The sequence below is a fragment of the Anomalospiza imberbis genome, chromosome 6, assembly GCF_031753505.1.
Source record: "Anomalospiza imberbis isolate Cuckoo-Finch-1a 21T00152 chromosome 6, ASM3175350v1, whole genome shotgun sequence".
Taxonomy (NCBI): domain Eukaryota; kingdom Metazoa; phylum Chordata; class Aves; order Passeriformes; family Viduidae; genus Anomalospiza; species Anomalospiza imberbis.
Genome location: NC_089686.1, coordinates 2,325,592 through 2,343,280, shown reverse-complemented (window position 1 = coordinate 2,343,280; position 17,689 = coordinate 2,325,592). Strand labels below are relative to the sequence as shown.

Here is a 17,689-nt window from a genome sequence, read left to right as displayed (position 1 = left end):
TTTTAGATAATTAACTTTAAAGCATTTACAACATAATGTAGCTAAAGCTGATAGGCCAAGAAATGCTTATAGTGTATTATAATTAGGAAATAGTTGGCTTCTGATAGTAATAACATAAATTATAACATCTGCATTGTCTCACCCTTCACACAAAACTGAAAATGGAATAACAGTTCTTAAGATGCCTCTCAGTTGCCCCATCTGTGGGTCAGAAAAGGGAATGATCCAGCACATTCCCAGTCTCCTGCTGCCTTCAATGCTTTTATCACTCAGTGCCTCTCTCTGGGCTCTATTTTCCTCGGGAATCTTAGTGTGGGTTCCCAAGAGGCCACTTCCAAACATCTCCTGAGCTCGAGGGAGGGGGATTTCCAAAGAGAGCTTGGGTTTGTTTTCCTGTGGCCATTCCAGCCCCCAGCCAGAGGAGGAGAAGGTTGTGCAATTCCTCCTGTGCCCAGTCTGCTCCCTGGCTCAGGTAGGATTTCTGTTTATTCTCAGTCTGGGAATGAGATGCTTTCCCCTCTCTGGAAATCCAGCTCTCTCCATGGTTTGGAGTCTCTGTAATCCAGGCTGCCTTTTTGGGTATCTGCAGCACCAAATGCAATCTGGTTGCTGTCACGTTTTGGGATTAATCCCAAATTTATCCCTTTCCAACCTGGGAGGCTTGCATCCACCTGCAGGGGCTCAGAGCCCAGTGCCTGGAGGAAGGAGTTAACAGAGAAGAAAAGCTGAATTACTGTGTTTTTCCTGTGATTTCCTGCATTGGAGGTGAGATCTGAGCTTCCTAGGTGTGTTTTCCTGGCAGCATCCATCCAATCCAGCCGTGGTGAGTGGTGCATTCCCAGTGCTCCAGTATCCATGGTGATGGGAAGGTTTTTCTGAAGTGCTGCTTTGAAGGAAATGTGAAATCCTGGTCCTTGGACCTTCCCTTGAGTCTCTTGCAGAGAAGTCCCAAGGGCAGAGCAGGACTGTGTGAGGCCCAAGGGGTCTGGAGTGACCCGCCCTGCTCAGCTTTGTCCCCACAAGGAAACCACAGTGGGTGACAAGGTGGGAGCAGCTCTGCTCAGGCAAAGATGTTCCTGGCAGGAAAATGCTTCTTTTTTTTTTTTTTTTTTTTTTTTTTCAGTCACACAGCTTTGGTCATAAAAAACTTCAGATTAGGAGGGACCTCTGAGAGCTCAGCCTTCTGCCCAGAAGCAGCAGCAGCAACTGAAGGAGAGTTTTTCAGAGTGATTTAGGTTGGAAGGGACCTCAAATCCCATCCAGTGCCACCCCTGCCATGGCAGAGACACCCTCCACTGTCCCAGGTTGCTCCAAGCCCTGTCCAACCTGGCCTTGGGCACTTCCAGGGATCCAGGGGCAGCCACAGCTGCTCTGAGCACCCTGTGCCAGGGCTTCACCTCCCTCCCAGCCAGGAATTCCCAATTCCCAATCTGCCATCCATCCCTGCCCTCTGGCAGTGGAAGCCATTCCCTGTGTCCTGTCAGCTCTGCTGCTGAGAGCTCCACATCTTTCAGGCTGCCTGGAAGCTTCCAGAGGCTCCTGGCTGAAAGCACAGATCCAAAATGATGCTCTCCAGGGAGCATTTCCCGTCCTGTTGGAGGGGGAAGGAATGCAGCAGAAAGAGCAGGTGATCCATAATTTCCTCCTCCTTCCTCCTCCTTCCTGCTGCTGTGTGAATCCAGCAAACTTATTAAAAGCAGCATAAAATTAGTGCTAATTAGCCGACGTCCTGTTGCTGGTGAACAGAGCAGAGATGTTGCAGTGGCTGTGCTGAGCAGGTGGGTAAGTCAGGTGGGCAGAGCTGCTGTCAGCTGGAGATGTGAGGGGGAGCTCAGGGATGCTGATGGGAGTGCTCAGGTCCCTGGAATGTGTTTTGCTGCTGGCTCTGGGCATCCTGGTTACCCAGAACATCTCGGGAGGTTTAGTGTGTCACGTTTGTGTTCGTCAGGCGCTCACCGTGGAGCACGAGCTTTAAAGCACTGGCCAAGAGCAATGCTGAGTGGAACACCAAAAAGAATGTTTTGAGAGAACCCACATGCTCCTAAAAGCGTGCCAGACAAGCAGAGGTCAGGTCAGTGGTGGTGGATTTTCCTGAAGAGATGATGGTGGTGATATGCAGGGATTTATTTGGGCAAGTCGGTGGAAGGGCTCAAAGGAGAACACAAAAACCACCCCAGAAAGGTGCTCTGAGCTGTCCTGAATGTTGGGAAAATTCCCAGAATTCACAGGATCACTGGGTTGGAAGAGACCTTTGAGATCATGGAGTCCAACCCAGCCCCAGCAGCTCAACCCAACCCTGGCAGCCAGTGCCACATCCAGGCTTTGTTAAACACACCCAGGGATGGTGACTGCACCACCTCCCCGGGCAGAACATTCCAGAGCTTTATCACTTATTCGTGCCAGCCCAGGCTCAGCTGGAGGATGGTGGTGGTGTGGGGCACCCAGGGATGGGGATGATTGCAATCCATGGTAGGGAGTAGCTGGAAGATGAGACCTCAGGAAAAGGCAGCAAGCTGGGCACGCACTGAGAGGAGGCTGGAGAGGGGATTGGGATGGTCTTCAAGCCTCGAGCAGGCTGGTGGAGGCTTTGTGTTTCCATGGGGGCAGCAAGAAGTTTGGCACTTCAGTCCTAGCAGTGGAAATGTGGTTAAATTTACCCTTTCCCCACTTTGGGATTGGGAATTTTGGCGTTTGGGCAATGCCCTGAATGGGTGCCAATGACCCCAGATAGCAGCTCCCTCAACAGGGAATGGCCAGAATCCCATCAGGAATGGGAAGGGTGGCCTGAGGCTGATTTAGATTTGGGCCAAGGATGGAAATGATCAAATGCAGGCTGCAGTCATAAAATCATGGAATGGTCTGGGTTAGAAGTGACCTTAAAAGTCATCTACTCCAGCCCCTTCCATGCTGCTGCTGTTCACTTCACACCCCAGGCTGCTTTTCACAGTGGCACGGGGTGAAGAGAAGCAGCCAAAAGGACCACACAGAGAAATCCACATTTTGTACTTCTCTAGGATTTTGGGTGTGTGCGAGGTAAGATTTGAGTGGGAGAGGAGAGATCTTTTGTTTGGCTCCTTCCCCTGGGAAAGGCAGACAAGATTTTGGGTCTGCAGCACTGGGGATTCATTAGGCAATGCCAGGACATGAGTGCAAAGCCACTTTGTGGGGATGCTGGAGGATATTTGTGTTTTTTCCTGTCCAAGGGAAGTTCTGTGTGTCCACAGCCAAAGGGAATGAGATGCCATCCCCCATCTGTGCCTCTGCAAACCTCCCTTGAGCTAAATCCATGAGTAAATTGTGTAAAACCCCAGTTTTGGGCAGCAGCCAAAGAGGCAGAGGGCTGTGAACTGAGGAGCTGCTGCTCAGGGGCTGGGCTGGGATGGTGGAGAGCTGTGGTTTGGATGGCCAGGGATGTCCTGCACAGGGGTGCTGTGGCTGTGGGACCTGCCTGGTGACAGCCAGGACATGAGCCAGCTGCTCCTGCTGCCTGGAAGGTGCAGTTGTGCCTTTGTGGGAGGCACCTGAGGTCTCCTTAGACTGAGACTGCCCCAGAACTGGCACTGGAAGAGGTGCCCAGTGCCACACTGGTCACCTGTGGCAGAGCAGGGCTGGATTCCAGACCTGCTGGGTGCCGCATCAGGGACAGGTTCAGGAGGAAGGGGCTTCACTGAGCTGCTCTCTGTGGTGGGACTTCAGAGGGGCATGGAATCCCAGAATGTTTGGGTTGGAAGGGACCTTAAATCCTATCCCATCCCACCCCTGCCATGGGCAGGGACCCCTTCCACTATCCCAGAGTGCTCCAAACCCTGTCCAACCTGGACTTGGATATTTCCAGGGCAGCCACAGCTGCTCCGGGCACCCTGTGCCAGGGCCTCACCACCCTCACAGGGAAGAATTTCTTCCATATATCAAAACCAAATCTCTCCTCTTTCAGCATAAATCCATTCTACCTTGTCCTGTCCCTCCATCCCTTGTCCCCAGTCCCTCTCCAGCTCTTTTGGAGCCCCTTTAGGCCCTGCAAGGGGCTCTGAGCTCTGCCTGGAGCCTTCTCCAGCCTGGACACCCCAGCTCTCCCAGCCTTCATGGTCACCACCCAGCCACGGGATGTATTCCTTTCCCTTATTGCCTCAGTGATTACTCAGAGCTGGAGAATCCAATACAATTTGCATTTCTAGGCAATTAAATGTCGAAGCAAAGTCAAGATGCTGGCGAGCTGTCAAGGCTGTTTATGGCTGAGGCTGACTCCAGCACCCAGATGGTAATTAAAGCTGTAGGACAAGACAAAAGGATGGTCAGTACACTCCCTGCAGGAAGAGGAATTGCCCCACAGGGCTCTCAGCCCTGGGTTAGGGCCAAGACTGGGAGAAAAAAAAAATCACTGTTCATGCACTTAATCAGGTTTATATTTAACTCCAAACAATGTAATCAGATTTAAAGACCTAATGCAATAAGGGGATGGGAGAGCTGAAGTGTGAGTAACCACTGGAGTGGGGAGGCACTAATGGGATTGGAGCAGATGGAGTGGAATTTTAAGGCAGAAAGCACCAGATCTGCAGTGTGCACATTCCTGGGTGTTGGGCAGTGCCTGGATGGACATGGAGGAGAAGCTGCTTGGTGCTCACAGGCAGTGGTGACCACATCTGTGTATTCCTGTGCTAATTCTACCCCAAAAACTGGGTGTGCCCATCCCCTGACAGCTTCATGGCCTTGGTTTGTCCACAGCACCTTTATCCTGTACAGGACACAGATCTTGACCATGAGATCATAACCTAAGTCTTTGCTTCCATGTTTTCTTCACCCACCATGGAGAAAAGCTGTGTCTAAGGAGACAGTGTTTGCCTGCTGGGACTTCCCTCACCACTTACAGGAACCACTACAGGAAAAATCCTCCAGATTTTTTTTGAGTAAAAAGATGCAGCAGTGATTTGTGTCCTTCAAACACAGCAGGACCCAAACCTTTCCCTAGCACTGACCTGGTTGGAAATGGTTTAGATTGGAAATTATTTAAGTTGGGATTGGTTTAGTTTGGAAGTGGTTTTGGTGGAAGTGGTTTGGGTTGGAAGAAGTGGGTGGAGTTAGAATTGGTTTAGGTTGGAAGTGGTTTAGTTTGGAAGTGGTTTGGGTTGGAAGAAGTGGTTTAGGTTGGATGTGGTTTAGGTTGGAATTGGTTTTGGTGGAAGTGGTTTGGGTTGGGAGTGGTTTGAGTTGGAAGAAGTGGTTTGGGTTGGAATGGTTTAGGTTGGATGTGGTTTAGGTTGGAATTGGTTTTGGTGGAAGTGGTTTGGGTTGGGAGTGGTTTAGGATGGAAGTGGTTTAGGTTGGGAATGGTTTAGGTTGGGAGTGGTTTAGGTTGGGAGTGGTTTAGGATGGAAATGGTTTAGGTTTGGAGTGGTTTAGGTTGGAATTGGTTTAGGTTGGACGTGGTTTAGGTTGGAAGTGTTTTAGGTTGGAATTGGTTTAGGTTGGGAGTGGTTTAGGATAGAATTGGTTTAATTTGGAAGTGGTTTAAAGCTCCTTGACCTTTTCTGGCAGTCGTTCCCCCAGTGCTCATTTGTCCTGCATAAACAGGAGCATTTCACAGCAATCCCTGAGGAGCTCATTTTCTTCTGGATGAGCTCAAACCCTCTGGCATTCCGCAGGCCTGAAGCAGAAGGGAGGTCAAGTGGAGCAGTGTTTTTTAGGGAGATGACAGCAGGTTGCTGAGGAAGAGAGAGGGGTAGAGGGGTTTGCTGCCTCCAGGATATAATTAAGGATGGCCACGACACCATCAGTGTTTCACATCCTACTTTTCATGTTGTGGGACTCCTTGGGAAGAGCTGAGGTGCTGGACCATGGCTCAGTGTTCCCTGAGCATCGAAAGTCTGCTTTGGTGTTTGTCATGGACAGAGGCTGCGCTGTCCCTAAATCTTGTATTGGAAGGGATCTTCAAGCCCATCTTATTCCAAGCTTTTGCTCGTTGCAGGGACACCTTATACCATCCCAGGCTGCTCCGAGCCCCAGTGTCCATCCTGGCCTCGGATACTCCCAGGGATTCAGGGGTAGCCACAGCTTCTCTGGGCACCCTGTGCCAGGGCCTGCCCACCCTCCCAGCCAGGAATTCCCAATTCCCAATCTCCCATCCATCCCTGGCACAGGGTGCCCAGAGAAGCTGTGGCTGTCCCTGGATCCCTGGAAGTGTCCCAGGCCTGGCCCCTGCAGGATCCCAGGACACAAGGACCAGCCCTTAGCAAGGCTGGGGATCTTCTTGCCAGGGCTCAGCTCCCCCAGAAAGCCAGACTCAACATGGATTTGGATTCTCCACCCTGATGTCTGTGCAGGGCTGCAGCACCTCCTCTCTGGGACACAACCTAAAACATGGAGAGTGAACCTCCTCACCAGCTCACTCAACAAGTGGATGTTTGGAGTTTTTACTTTCTGTCCTTACCTCGTTTGCCCCTCCCTGTGCCTGTGGGGGAGCAGCAGCTCCTGGCTGAGTTTTTTCTCAGCATCCCTGTAACATCTCCTGCAGTTCTGGCTGTGCTTTCAAAGGGACCTGTGTCAGGTGCTGGCAGGGATAAGCTAAGATCATTTTCTATTGATCATTAATGAAGCAAACCAGGAATTAATTGGACAAAATCAAAGGGCTGTTACGAGGTGCTTACATTTCTTCTCCCCAAAAATCAAAGCAAAGACTGGATCCTATATCAAAGCAAGGACAGAGAATCTTTAATACATCCTCACAGTCAGGAGCAGCCCAGGACATCCCATAACTCCGGTTATTTGTTCAGTCCAAATAAAAGGGACAGCCAGGAAAGTCACATGAGTGATCCACACTGAGTGTCCCTGAGGGCAAAACTGGCCTTGCTCAGCTTCATCCAACCTGGAAGGTTGGACTTGATCATCTTGGAGGTCTCTTCCAGCCTTCTAATGATCCTGGGATTCATCAGGGAATCTCCTAGAGCAGCCCTTTTCCAGGGAGGCGAGCTAAACCAAGGCTGATCCCACTGCAGTGCCTGAGGTGTGGAAGGTCTCTGCAGCTGTGATGGAGCCTGGTAACTCCATCTGGTGTCTCCATGGGTTTGGAAGGCTGTTACCTCTCAGGCCACTTGGGTTTGTGTCTTCTGTTGGGCAAGTTTTGCATGCCTGGTTTGCCCCTCAAAGAAATGGGATCAAAGAGCAGGGATGCTGGAATTTGGGGGTTCTGCTCACCCAGGCTTCTCCCAAATCCTGCTGGGGAACCACTGCAGGCTGCAGGGCAGCAGCTGGCCTGGCCTGGGAGCCAGGGAATGGCAGGTTCAAGTGAGCACAAGGATTCACAGCAGGAGCAGAACACTCTGCTGTCCCTGCAGCATCCCAGGCGTTCCAGCCAGGCCCTCATCCACATGGCTCCTAGCAGGAGATCTGCAGCCCAGACTTGTTCTTTCACAGCTCTGACATAACTATTATGTGCCTCAGAATCCACGCCAAGAGAAGAATTGTTGGTTTTTACCCTAAATCTCCTGCTTCCAGGAGATTCCAGTGCAGGGCTTGGCAACCAAATACTTTTTGAAGCATAAAAAATCTCCTTTCGGGGATGACCCCCAAAGCTGGGGGCTGCTCAGGGTGTAGGGTGAGGGGCTCTGGGCAGCCAGCTGGGCCTAGGCAAGTACAGAAGGATGACAGACATTGCCACTGCTGCAGGATTGTCACTGTCACCAGGCTGAATAAACGCTAAATGCAGCATGGCCTGGAAGCAGGCAGAGCACCGTGCCTGCCCGGGGCCAGGGGATCCCACATGGGAGGCAGTGGAAGGGTTTTAGGAAGGTCATGCTTGAAAAGCATCTCTCGGGGTCCTGCTGGGTATTGGGCTGACCCCAAGAGTGTAAAAGTCCTCGTTTCCCAGCCCGAGCAGCCAAAGGAGGAGTCTGAATGCGCAGGATCAGCTCCTCAAGGTTGTTTATTTTCCCTTATCTAGAACATTCTCTCTCTGCCCTGATGAGCTCTGTCCAGCAGGTCGGCCATGGCATTCTGTCTGCCCTCAGGGCGGTGTTCACATTTTATACCAAAAACTCCATGTGCCGTGTTTACAATAACGTGCCAATGTCTGTCATTTATGTTGGACAGTTGGACAGTGTGTCTGTACCTTAACCCAACAGAAAAGTGTCACCATCACACCAAGACATGGAGGGCAAGGAGAAGGAGAAGAAGGCCAGGACATGCCCAAATCCCTCCATCTTTTACCCCTGAACCCCATTCTAAAAACCCAAAATTCCACTTTTCCACCCTGTGTTAACTCAACTACCACACTACTCAAACTCCTGTGGCTTGTAATTCCTCACACAAAGCTGGCAGTTTTTTCCACGGGCTAGAATCAAAGCCACAGGTGTTTTTGACTTGGTGCCAAGGTCTGCGAGCCCCCTGCCAGGGTCTGGAGCCAGCCAGGGCAGCCAGAGGGATGTGCTGGACTCCCACAAACATCTCTCTTTGTTTTATTTCCAGGCTGGAGCTTTTGAATCAGTTCTGCCTGCTGAGGGAACACAGTGCCCCTGTGTCTGCCTCAACAAAGCCAGGCCAGGGCCATCTGTGCACCCCAGTGACAGCTCACAGGGCTGGGGCTTCTGCCTGGCCACTGCCAGCATCACCCCACAGGGACTTCAGGGCACCCTAAGCTGCGAGGAATTTTGGAAAGAATTCGATTCATTTTTAATAAATTTTTACAATTTATTTTTCTTCGACGCAGGCAGGAAGGGTGAGTTGGGCTCACATCTTCACTGCATGGTTCAGAAGGTCACAAGACCCCTTTTAAGGAGTTATTGACCAATAAAACACTGCCAACAAGGATATTTATGCTTTTCACCCAATCCTTAAATATTTCCTCTTATGGAGCCATGCTGCAGTGTGAGCTTTCTTAGCCAATCATGTTATGGCACACAAACCCACAGTGCTGCATTCTAAACTCCTTGTTCACCCCTGGAACTGCTTGTATTTTTCCATATCTTAAACGCTGAACTTTCTAAAGTTAGAAAGTTTCTATTTAAAACTATTCCATTTAAACCTCTAAACTTTCTTAATTTAACATGTTTCTGTTTTCAACTACAAATCCACATTCTCACTTGGAGCACCTCAGTCTGGGAGCCTTTCCCAAGGTCCCAGATCAAATCTTGGGTTTAATTCTCAGCTTTGGCTCACAGGCCCAAAGCTCTGAGAGTTCCCTGCATTTCAGATTCCAGCACTAAGGAAGCAAAAAACCCCACAGACACTGGAGGGGCTTGGGCCCAGAAATGGACATGGATTTAGCCACGTGTGGAAGGGGTAGGGCAGAGGGCTGAGCTGCTGAAGCCTCCAAACTCCAAACAAAAGGGATTGGCAGTGGTTTCTGCTCTTTGCTGTTGTGTCATCCACACTATGAAATAAGTGACTGCAGCAAAATCCTGGCAGCTGGCACGCAGCACTTTGGGTTTGGGATCTGGCATGGGGCAAACCCTGTCACAGATTTTACAAATCCATTTCCCACAAAACCCCACTGCACAGCCTCCCTGCTGGAATTTGAAGTGTAGGGAACTCTCAGGGTTTGGGTGTTGTAAGTCAAAGTTTAGAATTAAACACAAAGAGTTAATTTGAGACCTTGGAAAAGGCTCCCAAACTGAGGTGTTGGAAGCCAGAATGTGGATTTGTAATTTTAATTTCCTCCACATTAAGTGGAGGAAAATTTAGAGTTTAAGATACAGAAAAAATAAAAGTAGTTAAAAAGGAAAACAAGGAGTTTAGAATGCAGCACTGTGGGTTTGTGTACCATAACATGATTGGTTAAGAAAGCTCACACTGCAGCATGGCTCCATAAGACAAAATATTTAAAGATTAGCTAAAAAACATAAATATCTTTATTAACAGTGCTTTATTGGTCAATAAATCCTTAAAAAATCTTGTGAGTCTTGTGGGGTCTTGTGACCTTCTGAACCATACTACAAAGATGTGAACCAAACTCACTCTTCCTACCTATATAAAAAAATAAGAAAAATAAATCACATCATCTGAAAAACTCAGAGATCCTGTCTCTAACTCATTCAAAATTCCTTCAAAAATCCCCAGCCCTGCCTGGCAGAGGGGCTGGGAGGTTTATTCCCAGCTGAGTTCCCCACTGCCTCCATGCTGCCTTGGTCTGGAGCAGGATTTCCCCGTGCCAGCTTTGGGAATGGGAGTTTGTTCCTGCACAGGGACAGGGGATGGAAAGGAGAGGGCTGCAAGGGCTGCATCTTTTTTTTTTTTTCCAGGAGGACCCACCAGTTGTAGGATTAGCAGGAGTGGCTGTAGAGGCATCCCTTCCTTTTCCAGAGGTGCAGGGACCCCTCTGCGTGTTCCACGCCCTGGAATGAATCCCAGTGGCAAAGGTGCTGCCCCAGGATAATCCCTGTGCAGATGCCTGCCCCAGAGGTCCAGGTGGTGTGCAGGACCATCTCTGCACATCCCAGCTGCTCTCTAGGCTGTGGCAGGGACAGCAGGAGCATCCAGCCCCCATGGATGCCCCATCCAACCTGGCCTTGAGCTGGAGAGGGGCTGGGGACAAGGCATGGAGGGACAGGACATGGAATGGCTGCCGCTGCCAGAGGGCAGGGGTGGATGGGAGACTGGGAATTGGGATATCCTGGCTGGGAGGGTGGGGAGGCCCTGGAATAGAATTCCCAGAGCAGCTGTGGCTGCCCCTGGATCCCTGGAATGTCCCAGGCCTGGCCCCTGCAGGATGCAGGACATGGCACTGTCTGACCCCTCAAGTCTCAAGGGGCAGCTCCCTCATGGAGCTGCTCTCCCAGGGGCTGTTCCACCTGAGGACTGACATTTCATCTTCCTCCTGCACACCCCAGATTCCCTGGGGTAACTGCACTGAAGGAGGAGAAGCAAGGCCCCTGTTGAATGCAGCAGGGGAGTGGGATCCATTCCCAAAAATTCCTTTTCCTCCTGGTTTGCACCCAGGAGCTGTGCTCACAAACCTGCCTCTGTCTGTGTGCGTCCTTCTCATGACAAGTGTAGGCTCTGCCTTGATTTGTTGCTTGATTTGCAGCTTTCTGGCAGGCTGGGATCACATCTTCTTGTGGAAAACCAGGGAAGCCTGAGCTGGAGCCGTGTCAAATGCTCAGCAGCAGAGTGGTGGAGCTTTGGCAGAGGGACAATCCAGAGCCCTGGCCTGTTCCTGTCACCTGCTTTGGCTCAGTCACAGATATTTGCAGCTGAGACTGCAGAATCACAGAAGCAAGGAAGGGTTGGGGTTGGAAGGGATGTTCAGGACCATCTCATTCCATCCCACTCCATCCATCTCACTTCCACCTAGTCCAGGTTGCTCCAAGCCCCATCCAACCCGGCCTTGAGCTGGAGAGGGGCTGGGGACAAGGCATGGAGGGACCGGACACAGGGAATGGTTCGACTGCCAGAGAGCAGGAATGGATGGGATGGTGGAAATTCCTGCCTGGGAGGGTGGGGAGGGGCTGGGATGGAATTCCCAGAGCAGCTGTGGCTGCCCCTGCATCCCTGGCAGATCCAGGGGGCAGGTTCAGCCCAGGCTGCAGCTCCTGGTTTCTTTCCAGAGGCAGCCTTGAATCCAAAAGTCAGGCCCTGGAGCCAAAAGCCAATTAGCAGCAGTTTAGCTTCATCAGCTTCCTGACTGAATGCGAGTTTTAATTAAACATCCCATTTTAATTAGGCAGCCATCACGTACAGAGGGCTGGCCTCAAGATTCAAAGGCTGCAAGTCCTGTGCTTTAATTAAAAGAAAGACTCTCATGGGTTCAGCTCCAGCATCCGTGACAGCTCCTCATCCCTTTGGAGGGCAGGAGCAGAAGAGCTGGGAGCAGCTCCTGCCCTGCCGTGGTGTCCCTCTCCTCTTGCACTTCCATAGGGATGCTCCAGTGGAAGAACTGGCTGGGAGGTGACTTGGCTGGAAGGAGAGAAGAGGCAGGGGCTGGTTGGGGTGTCAGAGCAGGTACTGGGCTGTTGGTGTGATGCCAAGAGCTCTTTTGGGGTGAGTTTTGCTGAGTTTGGTGCTGATGCCAGCAGCTGAACGTGTGCCCAGGTGGGCAAAGAGGCCAAAGGCACCTGGCTTGTACCGGGCACGGTGTGGCCACAGGAGCAGGGCAGTGCCTGTCCCCTGTGCTGGCACTGGCATCTCCAGCCCTGGGGACAGCTCTGGGCCTCTCATGGAAAGGACACCGAGGGGCTGGAGCGTGTCCAGGGAAGGGAACGGAGCTGGGAAGGGGCTGGAGCCCCAGGAGAGGCTTAGGGGGCTGGGAAGGGGCTCAGCCTGGAGAAAAGGAGGCTCAGGGGGGACCTTGTGGCTCTGCACAGCTCCTGACAGGAGGGGACAGCCGGGGGGATCGGGCTCTGCTCCAGGGAACAGGGACAGGACAAGGAGAAATGTCCTCAAGTTGTGCCAGGGGAGGTTCAGGTTGGATATTTGAGAAAATTTCTTTGTGGAAAGGGTAGTTAGGCATTGGAAAAAGCTTCCCAGGGCAGTGGTGGAGTCCCCATCCCTGGAGGGATTTACAAGCTGTGTGGGTGTGGCACGTGGGGACACTGGTCAGGGGTGGCCTCGGCAGTGCTCTTGGACTCCATGATCTCAGAGGGCTCTTCCAACTTCAGCAGTTCTGTGATTTTATGGTCCTGCCTGGTGCCAGAGCCTGCATACAAGCTGGGTTTGAAATGGGACCAAGTTCCTCACCCCTGCTGGTGTCCAACACCAGTGAAATGAGGCTTGTCCAGATGGGGCTGTCACAGCCATCCAGCACCCAGTGCCTCCAGAAATAACCAGCCCAGCTCCCTCCTCACCTCACAGTCGGCGTGCATGTGCTCCATCACTGGCAGCTGGCTTGTACGGGAGGAAAACCAGAGCACTTCTGACGATGCAGAGTTAAAATGATGCTTTTCTCTGTTTCTTGGAGCCTGCTCAGCTCTCCTGAGCCTTCAGCCTTCTGCAGCGGCTGCTCTCATCCCTGGGCTGGGACAAGGGAGAGCCAGAGAGGGACAGAAATCCCTTTGTCAGCCGTGCCTGGGAAGGAGGAGGGTTATGGAGCTATTAGTGAGCACAAAGAGGGGACAGATTCTCTCTCCTGAGTGCTCTGGGGACACAGAGATTGAAATGCTTAGCTCCCATTAATGCTGATGTGAATCACAGAGGTCTCTTCTTACTGCCTTGGACTGAGAGCATTGAGAAAAGAGGGCAGCTTTCCACAAAGAATAAATTCCCTTGGTTTTAAGGCACCAGTAAATGGGATTTTTCTTCATTTCACACTCATTAATTTCCCTGCCTGTGCTGCTTGAGGGCTGGGCTCAGCTCCACTCCAGCACGTGGGAGCTGCCAGGCCCACTGGGTGATCCCATGGATGCTGTCCCCAGAGCAGGGTTCCCGACCCCAAGAAGCCACAACGATTTTGTTGTCACACGGAGATGCCAAGTGCAGCATTCCAGGATATTCACAGCTCCTGTGAAGGACTCCAGTGCCTAAAGGGGCTCCAGGAGAGCAGGAGAGGGACTTTGCACAAGGGATGAAGTGACAGGACAAGGGGGAATGGCTTCCTGAGGGAGACCCATCTGGAGATGGGAATGGAGCTCCTGCTGGTGAAATGCTAAACCTTGGAGCTCCAGTGAGCAACCTGTGCCCCCCCCCCATGGAAGAACTGGCCTTAAAATTCTGGAAAAATTACACTTTCCAGACTAGCAAATGCTCTTCCCTCACTTGCACTGGAGGCAGAAAGAATGTCTGGAGCAGAGGGGAGGGCTGAGCTGAGAAAGGGGTGCAGTGAGCCCACAGGCAGGGATGCTCTGAGCTGATGGACCATCTTTTTGTGAGGGCTCCAAGCTTGCTGCACCAGGGGAGCTGTTGTGCTGCGAGTCTGGGGCTGCCTGGGGTGAAGGAACCTCCATGGACAACAAACACAGGCACCACAGAGCTCTTATTAAACTTTAAGCCCGCTTTTAAAAAGCTTTCCCATCAGGAAAGCCTCAAAGAGTTATGTTGATCTAAAGATACCCTTTATGAAATTCATGTTAATGGGGGAAAAAAAGCCTTTTAAAGACTTTAAAAGAAAAAAAAAAACAACCCAAGCCAACATGCTGCAATTTTAATGAGGAGCTTGTAAACACAACCAACCCCTGCTGATTTTTTCCATTAATTGCCTGTGTTATCAGGGACCTGGGCCCTGCAGCAACACAGCTCTCAGCAAAACACCTTGCTGGGCTTGGGGCATCTCCCCAGATCCAGGAGGGCTGAGGAAGGTGACGGAGGCTTTGGAAGAGGCAGGGCTGGGTTGTCCCTGCAGGGCTCTGACCTTGCCTGGGGGAGGGAGGAGGGATGGGGGGACCTGCTGAGCTGATTTAGCAATCCCATTTTTATTAGAGATGCATTCCCTGATTAGCTCCACGTCCTAAGGATAAATTACAAAGGAAATGCAGGAAGCACTCGGGTGAGATTAAAGTCTCCCGGGGAAGCAGCAGCGAGGTCATTTTCTGGGCCATTATTTTCTGGGCCATTAAAGGGTTGCCAGGGCTCTCCTCGGGAGCAGTGCTGGGTTTTACTCTTGATTTCAGCCCAGAAAGAGCAGAGCCCTTCTCCCCCTCCCTTCTCACTTCCCATCTCCCACACTGGCATCCAGGGGGACACAGCACCTCTGGGAAGGGCTGCCAGCCCAGTGCCCACATCCTGATCCCTGGAAGGATGGGCACAGTAGATTTCTGGAGATTTGGGCACATCAGCCACCTTCCCAGCACCTTTCTGTGTCTGCCTCAAAGAAAGATCACCCCCCAAAACCCACGGGGTGTTTGGAGCCCACAAAAGAGGCAAAATCTCTCCCAGAGGAAAATAGCTGAGGGTGATTTGGCCGGCTCTTGAGATAATCCACACACTGCTGTGATGGCAGGGCAGAAGGGGGAGAGTGGGAAGATTCTCAAGTGAGTGTTCAGAAAGAGCCATAAAAATGAAAAAGAAAAAGCATTTGATGAACATAATGATTGTTATTACAAAATTCTGCTGCTCAGGGCTGTAGGAGTGTTCCCACTCCAAAGGGAGAAGGAGCAGTCAGTATTTTGCAAGAAGACCTTTTCCTTATCTTGGATTATGTTTTTTTTCTGACTTAGAAATGGGGCAACTGGGGAGGCATTTTAAAACTTTTATTCCATTTTCAGTCTCATGTGAAGGGTGAGACAGTGCAGATGTTATAATTCACACCATCACAATCAGAAGCCAACTATTTCCTAATTACAATATATTATAAGTGTTTCTTGGCCTATCAGCCTTTGCCACGCCATGCTGTAGATGCCTTAAAGCCAATCATCTAAAATTACCCCTCATGAGTCTTACTACAACAGACCTTTATTTTAATTCTATTTCTCCAAAGTATCTAGTCTTTTTTAGGAAAGCCGTCCTTTAAAATTTGTTTCTAGCCCCATTTCTCTCTCAACAATCTCTGTCCTATTCCACAGCATTTCTAAGTCAACATTTCTTATCTCAAAGTTTACCTACAGATACACACTATATAAACTTTCTGTCAAGCTTTAAGAATTTCCTATAAATCCATTTCCCCCACCCTTCACAGTCAGGAAGCTTTGGGTGATTTTCAGTCTGACTCGGGTGGCCTGACCTGTGTTCCCAGCAGACATGGGTCAGACCCTACAGAATTTTTGGTGATTCCCTGGAGGACACAGATCCAGGGGAGGGAGCAAATGGCTCACTGTGAGAGCCAGGGTGGATGTGGCTTGTCCCCGATCACCCAGGGAAGCCTGTGGAGGAGGTGGACACTGAATATCTGCTTCCCAAACCAGGGTATGATGGTTAACCCTCCTTCTCCTCTCCTTGCACTCAGGCACACCTTGGTGGGATGCTGCAGCCCATCCCCAGCCCAAATCCCACACAATCCTATCCTTTTGCTGAAAACCATTTTTCAACATGAAAAATGAAAAACATTTTTCAACACAATTTTCAAAACAAAACAAAAAAAAAAAATGATGGGCCCATTTCAGATCAAATGAAATCTTCATCTGGTCTCCTACACCTTGTGGGTGCCTCGTCCCTCAGCTGCATTGCAAGAGCTCTGACCTGGGTGTGCTGGGGGAATCTGCCCACATTTCCACAGCCTGCCTGTTAGCAGAGCAAGGTCTGTGCAGATAACTGAAGTTGTCCATGTTGCTTTTGTTTTCCCCTTGTTTTTCTGTAGTTCCCATGGATTTCCCGGATTGTTACAAGCTCTGTTTCTGCCTGTTAGTTCCACTACTTAGAGTGCTTGAGGGGGACCTCTGTGGAGTCAGTTGTATTTGTGCTGGGGGATGGTGAGTCCTGGACATGGAAATGACCTTGCTCTTTGCTTCCCCTGCAGAGCCAGCTCTCCCAGGCCCTGAATGGATTGTCAGACAGAGCCAAGGAGGCAAAGGAATTCCTGGTCCAGCTCCGCAACATGGTGCAGCAAATCCAGGTACTGAGTCTCCAGGCTGAGAAACTGCCCCTTCCCACCAGGATGAGCCATCCCCTATCCCTCTTCCCAAGCTTGCTTGGGTGGGTACTCTCCCAGAGGAACCTTGTTTTCCATATTGCCCCCCTGAACCCTCCCCAAAACTGCTGCTCCTGGCGTCGTGGATGGAACAGCAGAGTCCTGAGCCCTTCCCATCTCTGCCATGGGTGGATCCAAACCTGTTCCTCACCTGCCACTGACGCCTCAGGTTTTGGCTTTTCTATTTTCCCATTCTGTGCTGCTTTAGTGTGTGGGTCTGGGCTCCATATCAGGGGATGCTGAGATCTCTGCACAGAGCAGGGACACAAAACAATTCCTTCTCCAGCTGGGCACCAAGGACAAATGATCCAAACCTCAGGCCCAGGAGCACAAACAACGTGGGCTGGAGAGAGAAAAACAAGCAGGATGGGACTGCATGGGCTAAAGCTGGAATGGGACAATGAACTGCAATGTGCCCATGGAGCAGAGCTGATCACAGTGAGAGCCCCCGGGAGCGCTCGTGCATTTTGGGACCATTTGGGTTCATCTTGGGTGCAGGCCTGGCTGGGCTCTGGTGCTGCCCAAGGTGGATCCATGGAGGAGATCCTTTGAATAAATCCCTGCTTTATTCTGTGACTCCATCCAGCCTCTGCTCCAGGGCAGCCTTCTCAAGACATCACCACCACCACATTTTCCACGCTCCAAGGCCGTACGGATCCCACATCCAGTGCTGTGGATCCGTGGGTGGCAGTGGTGCAGCTGCACGGGCAAAAATGACCCCTGTGGCACCATTAAAAAGGAAAACCCATTTTTCCAGCTGGACTGGGGATGTTCCCTGGGCTGTGACTCCCTCTGTGCCCCACAGGAGAACAGCGTGGAGTTCGAGGCCTGCCTGGTGGCCCAGTGTGACGCCCTCATCGACGCCCTCAACAGAAGGAAAGCCCAGCTGCTGTCCCGGGTCAACAAGGAGCATGAGCACAAGCTGAAGGTGAGCCTGGGTGGTCAGAGAGCTTCCTGCAGGGTTGGCACTGGGTGGGGATGAGGGCTGGGATGCTGTTTTTTGGGGAGGTCCCTCCTTTTCCACGTGAATTCCATCTTGCTGCAGAAGCCCAGCCCGCTCGCAGCATGTCCCTGACAGAGCACTGCTTCCTCCAGGTGGTTCCCACTGAATTGTTGGGTTCATTTCTAGTCTTTGGTCAGCAGAACCACGTGCACAGCCTGGAAAATTATTTGTTTGTGTCACATGTTGCTCCCAAGCTTCTGGAATGA

General features: G+C 51.2%; 1 protein-coding gene across 3 annotated transcripts in view; it reads left to right on the top strand.

Moving 5' to 3' along the window:
- The window catches only part of TRIM9 (tripartite motif containing 9), a 63,521-nt gene that overhangs the window by 17,581 nt on the left and 28,251 nt on the right, over positions 1–17,689 (top strand). For all 3 annotated transcript variants that reach the window (XM_068194895.1, XM_068194894.1, XM_068194896.1), the window contains exons 2-3: positions 16,310–16,405; positions 17,286–17,408. In XM_068194895.1, the coding sequence (XP_068050996.1) occupies positions 16,310–16,405; positions 17,286–17,408 (219 nt within the window). The remainder of the gene's footprint in view (positions 1–16,309; positions 16,406–17,285; positions 17,409–17,689) is intronic.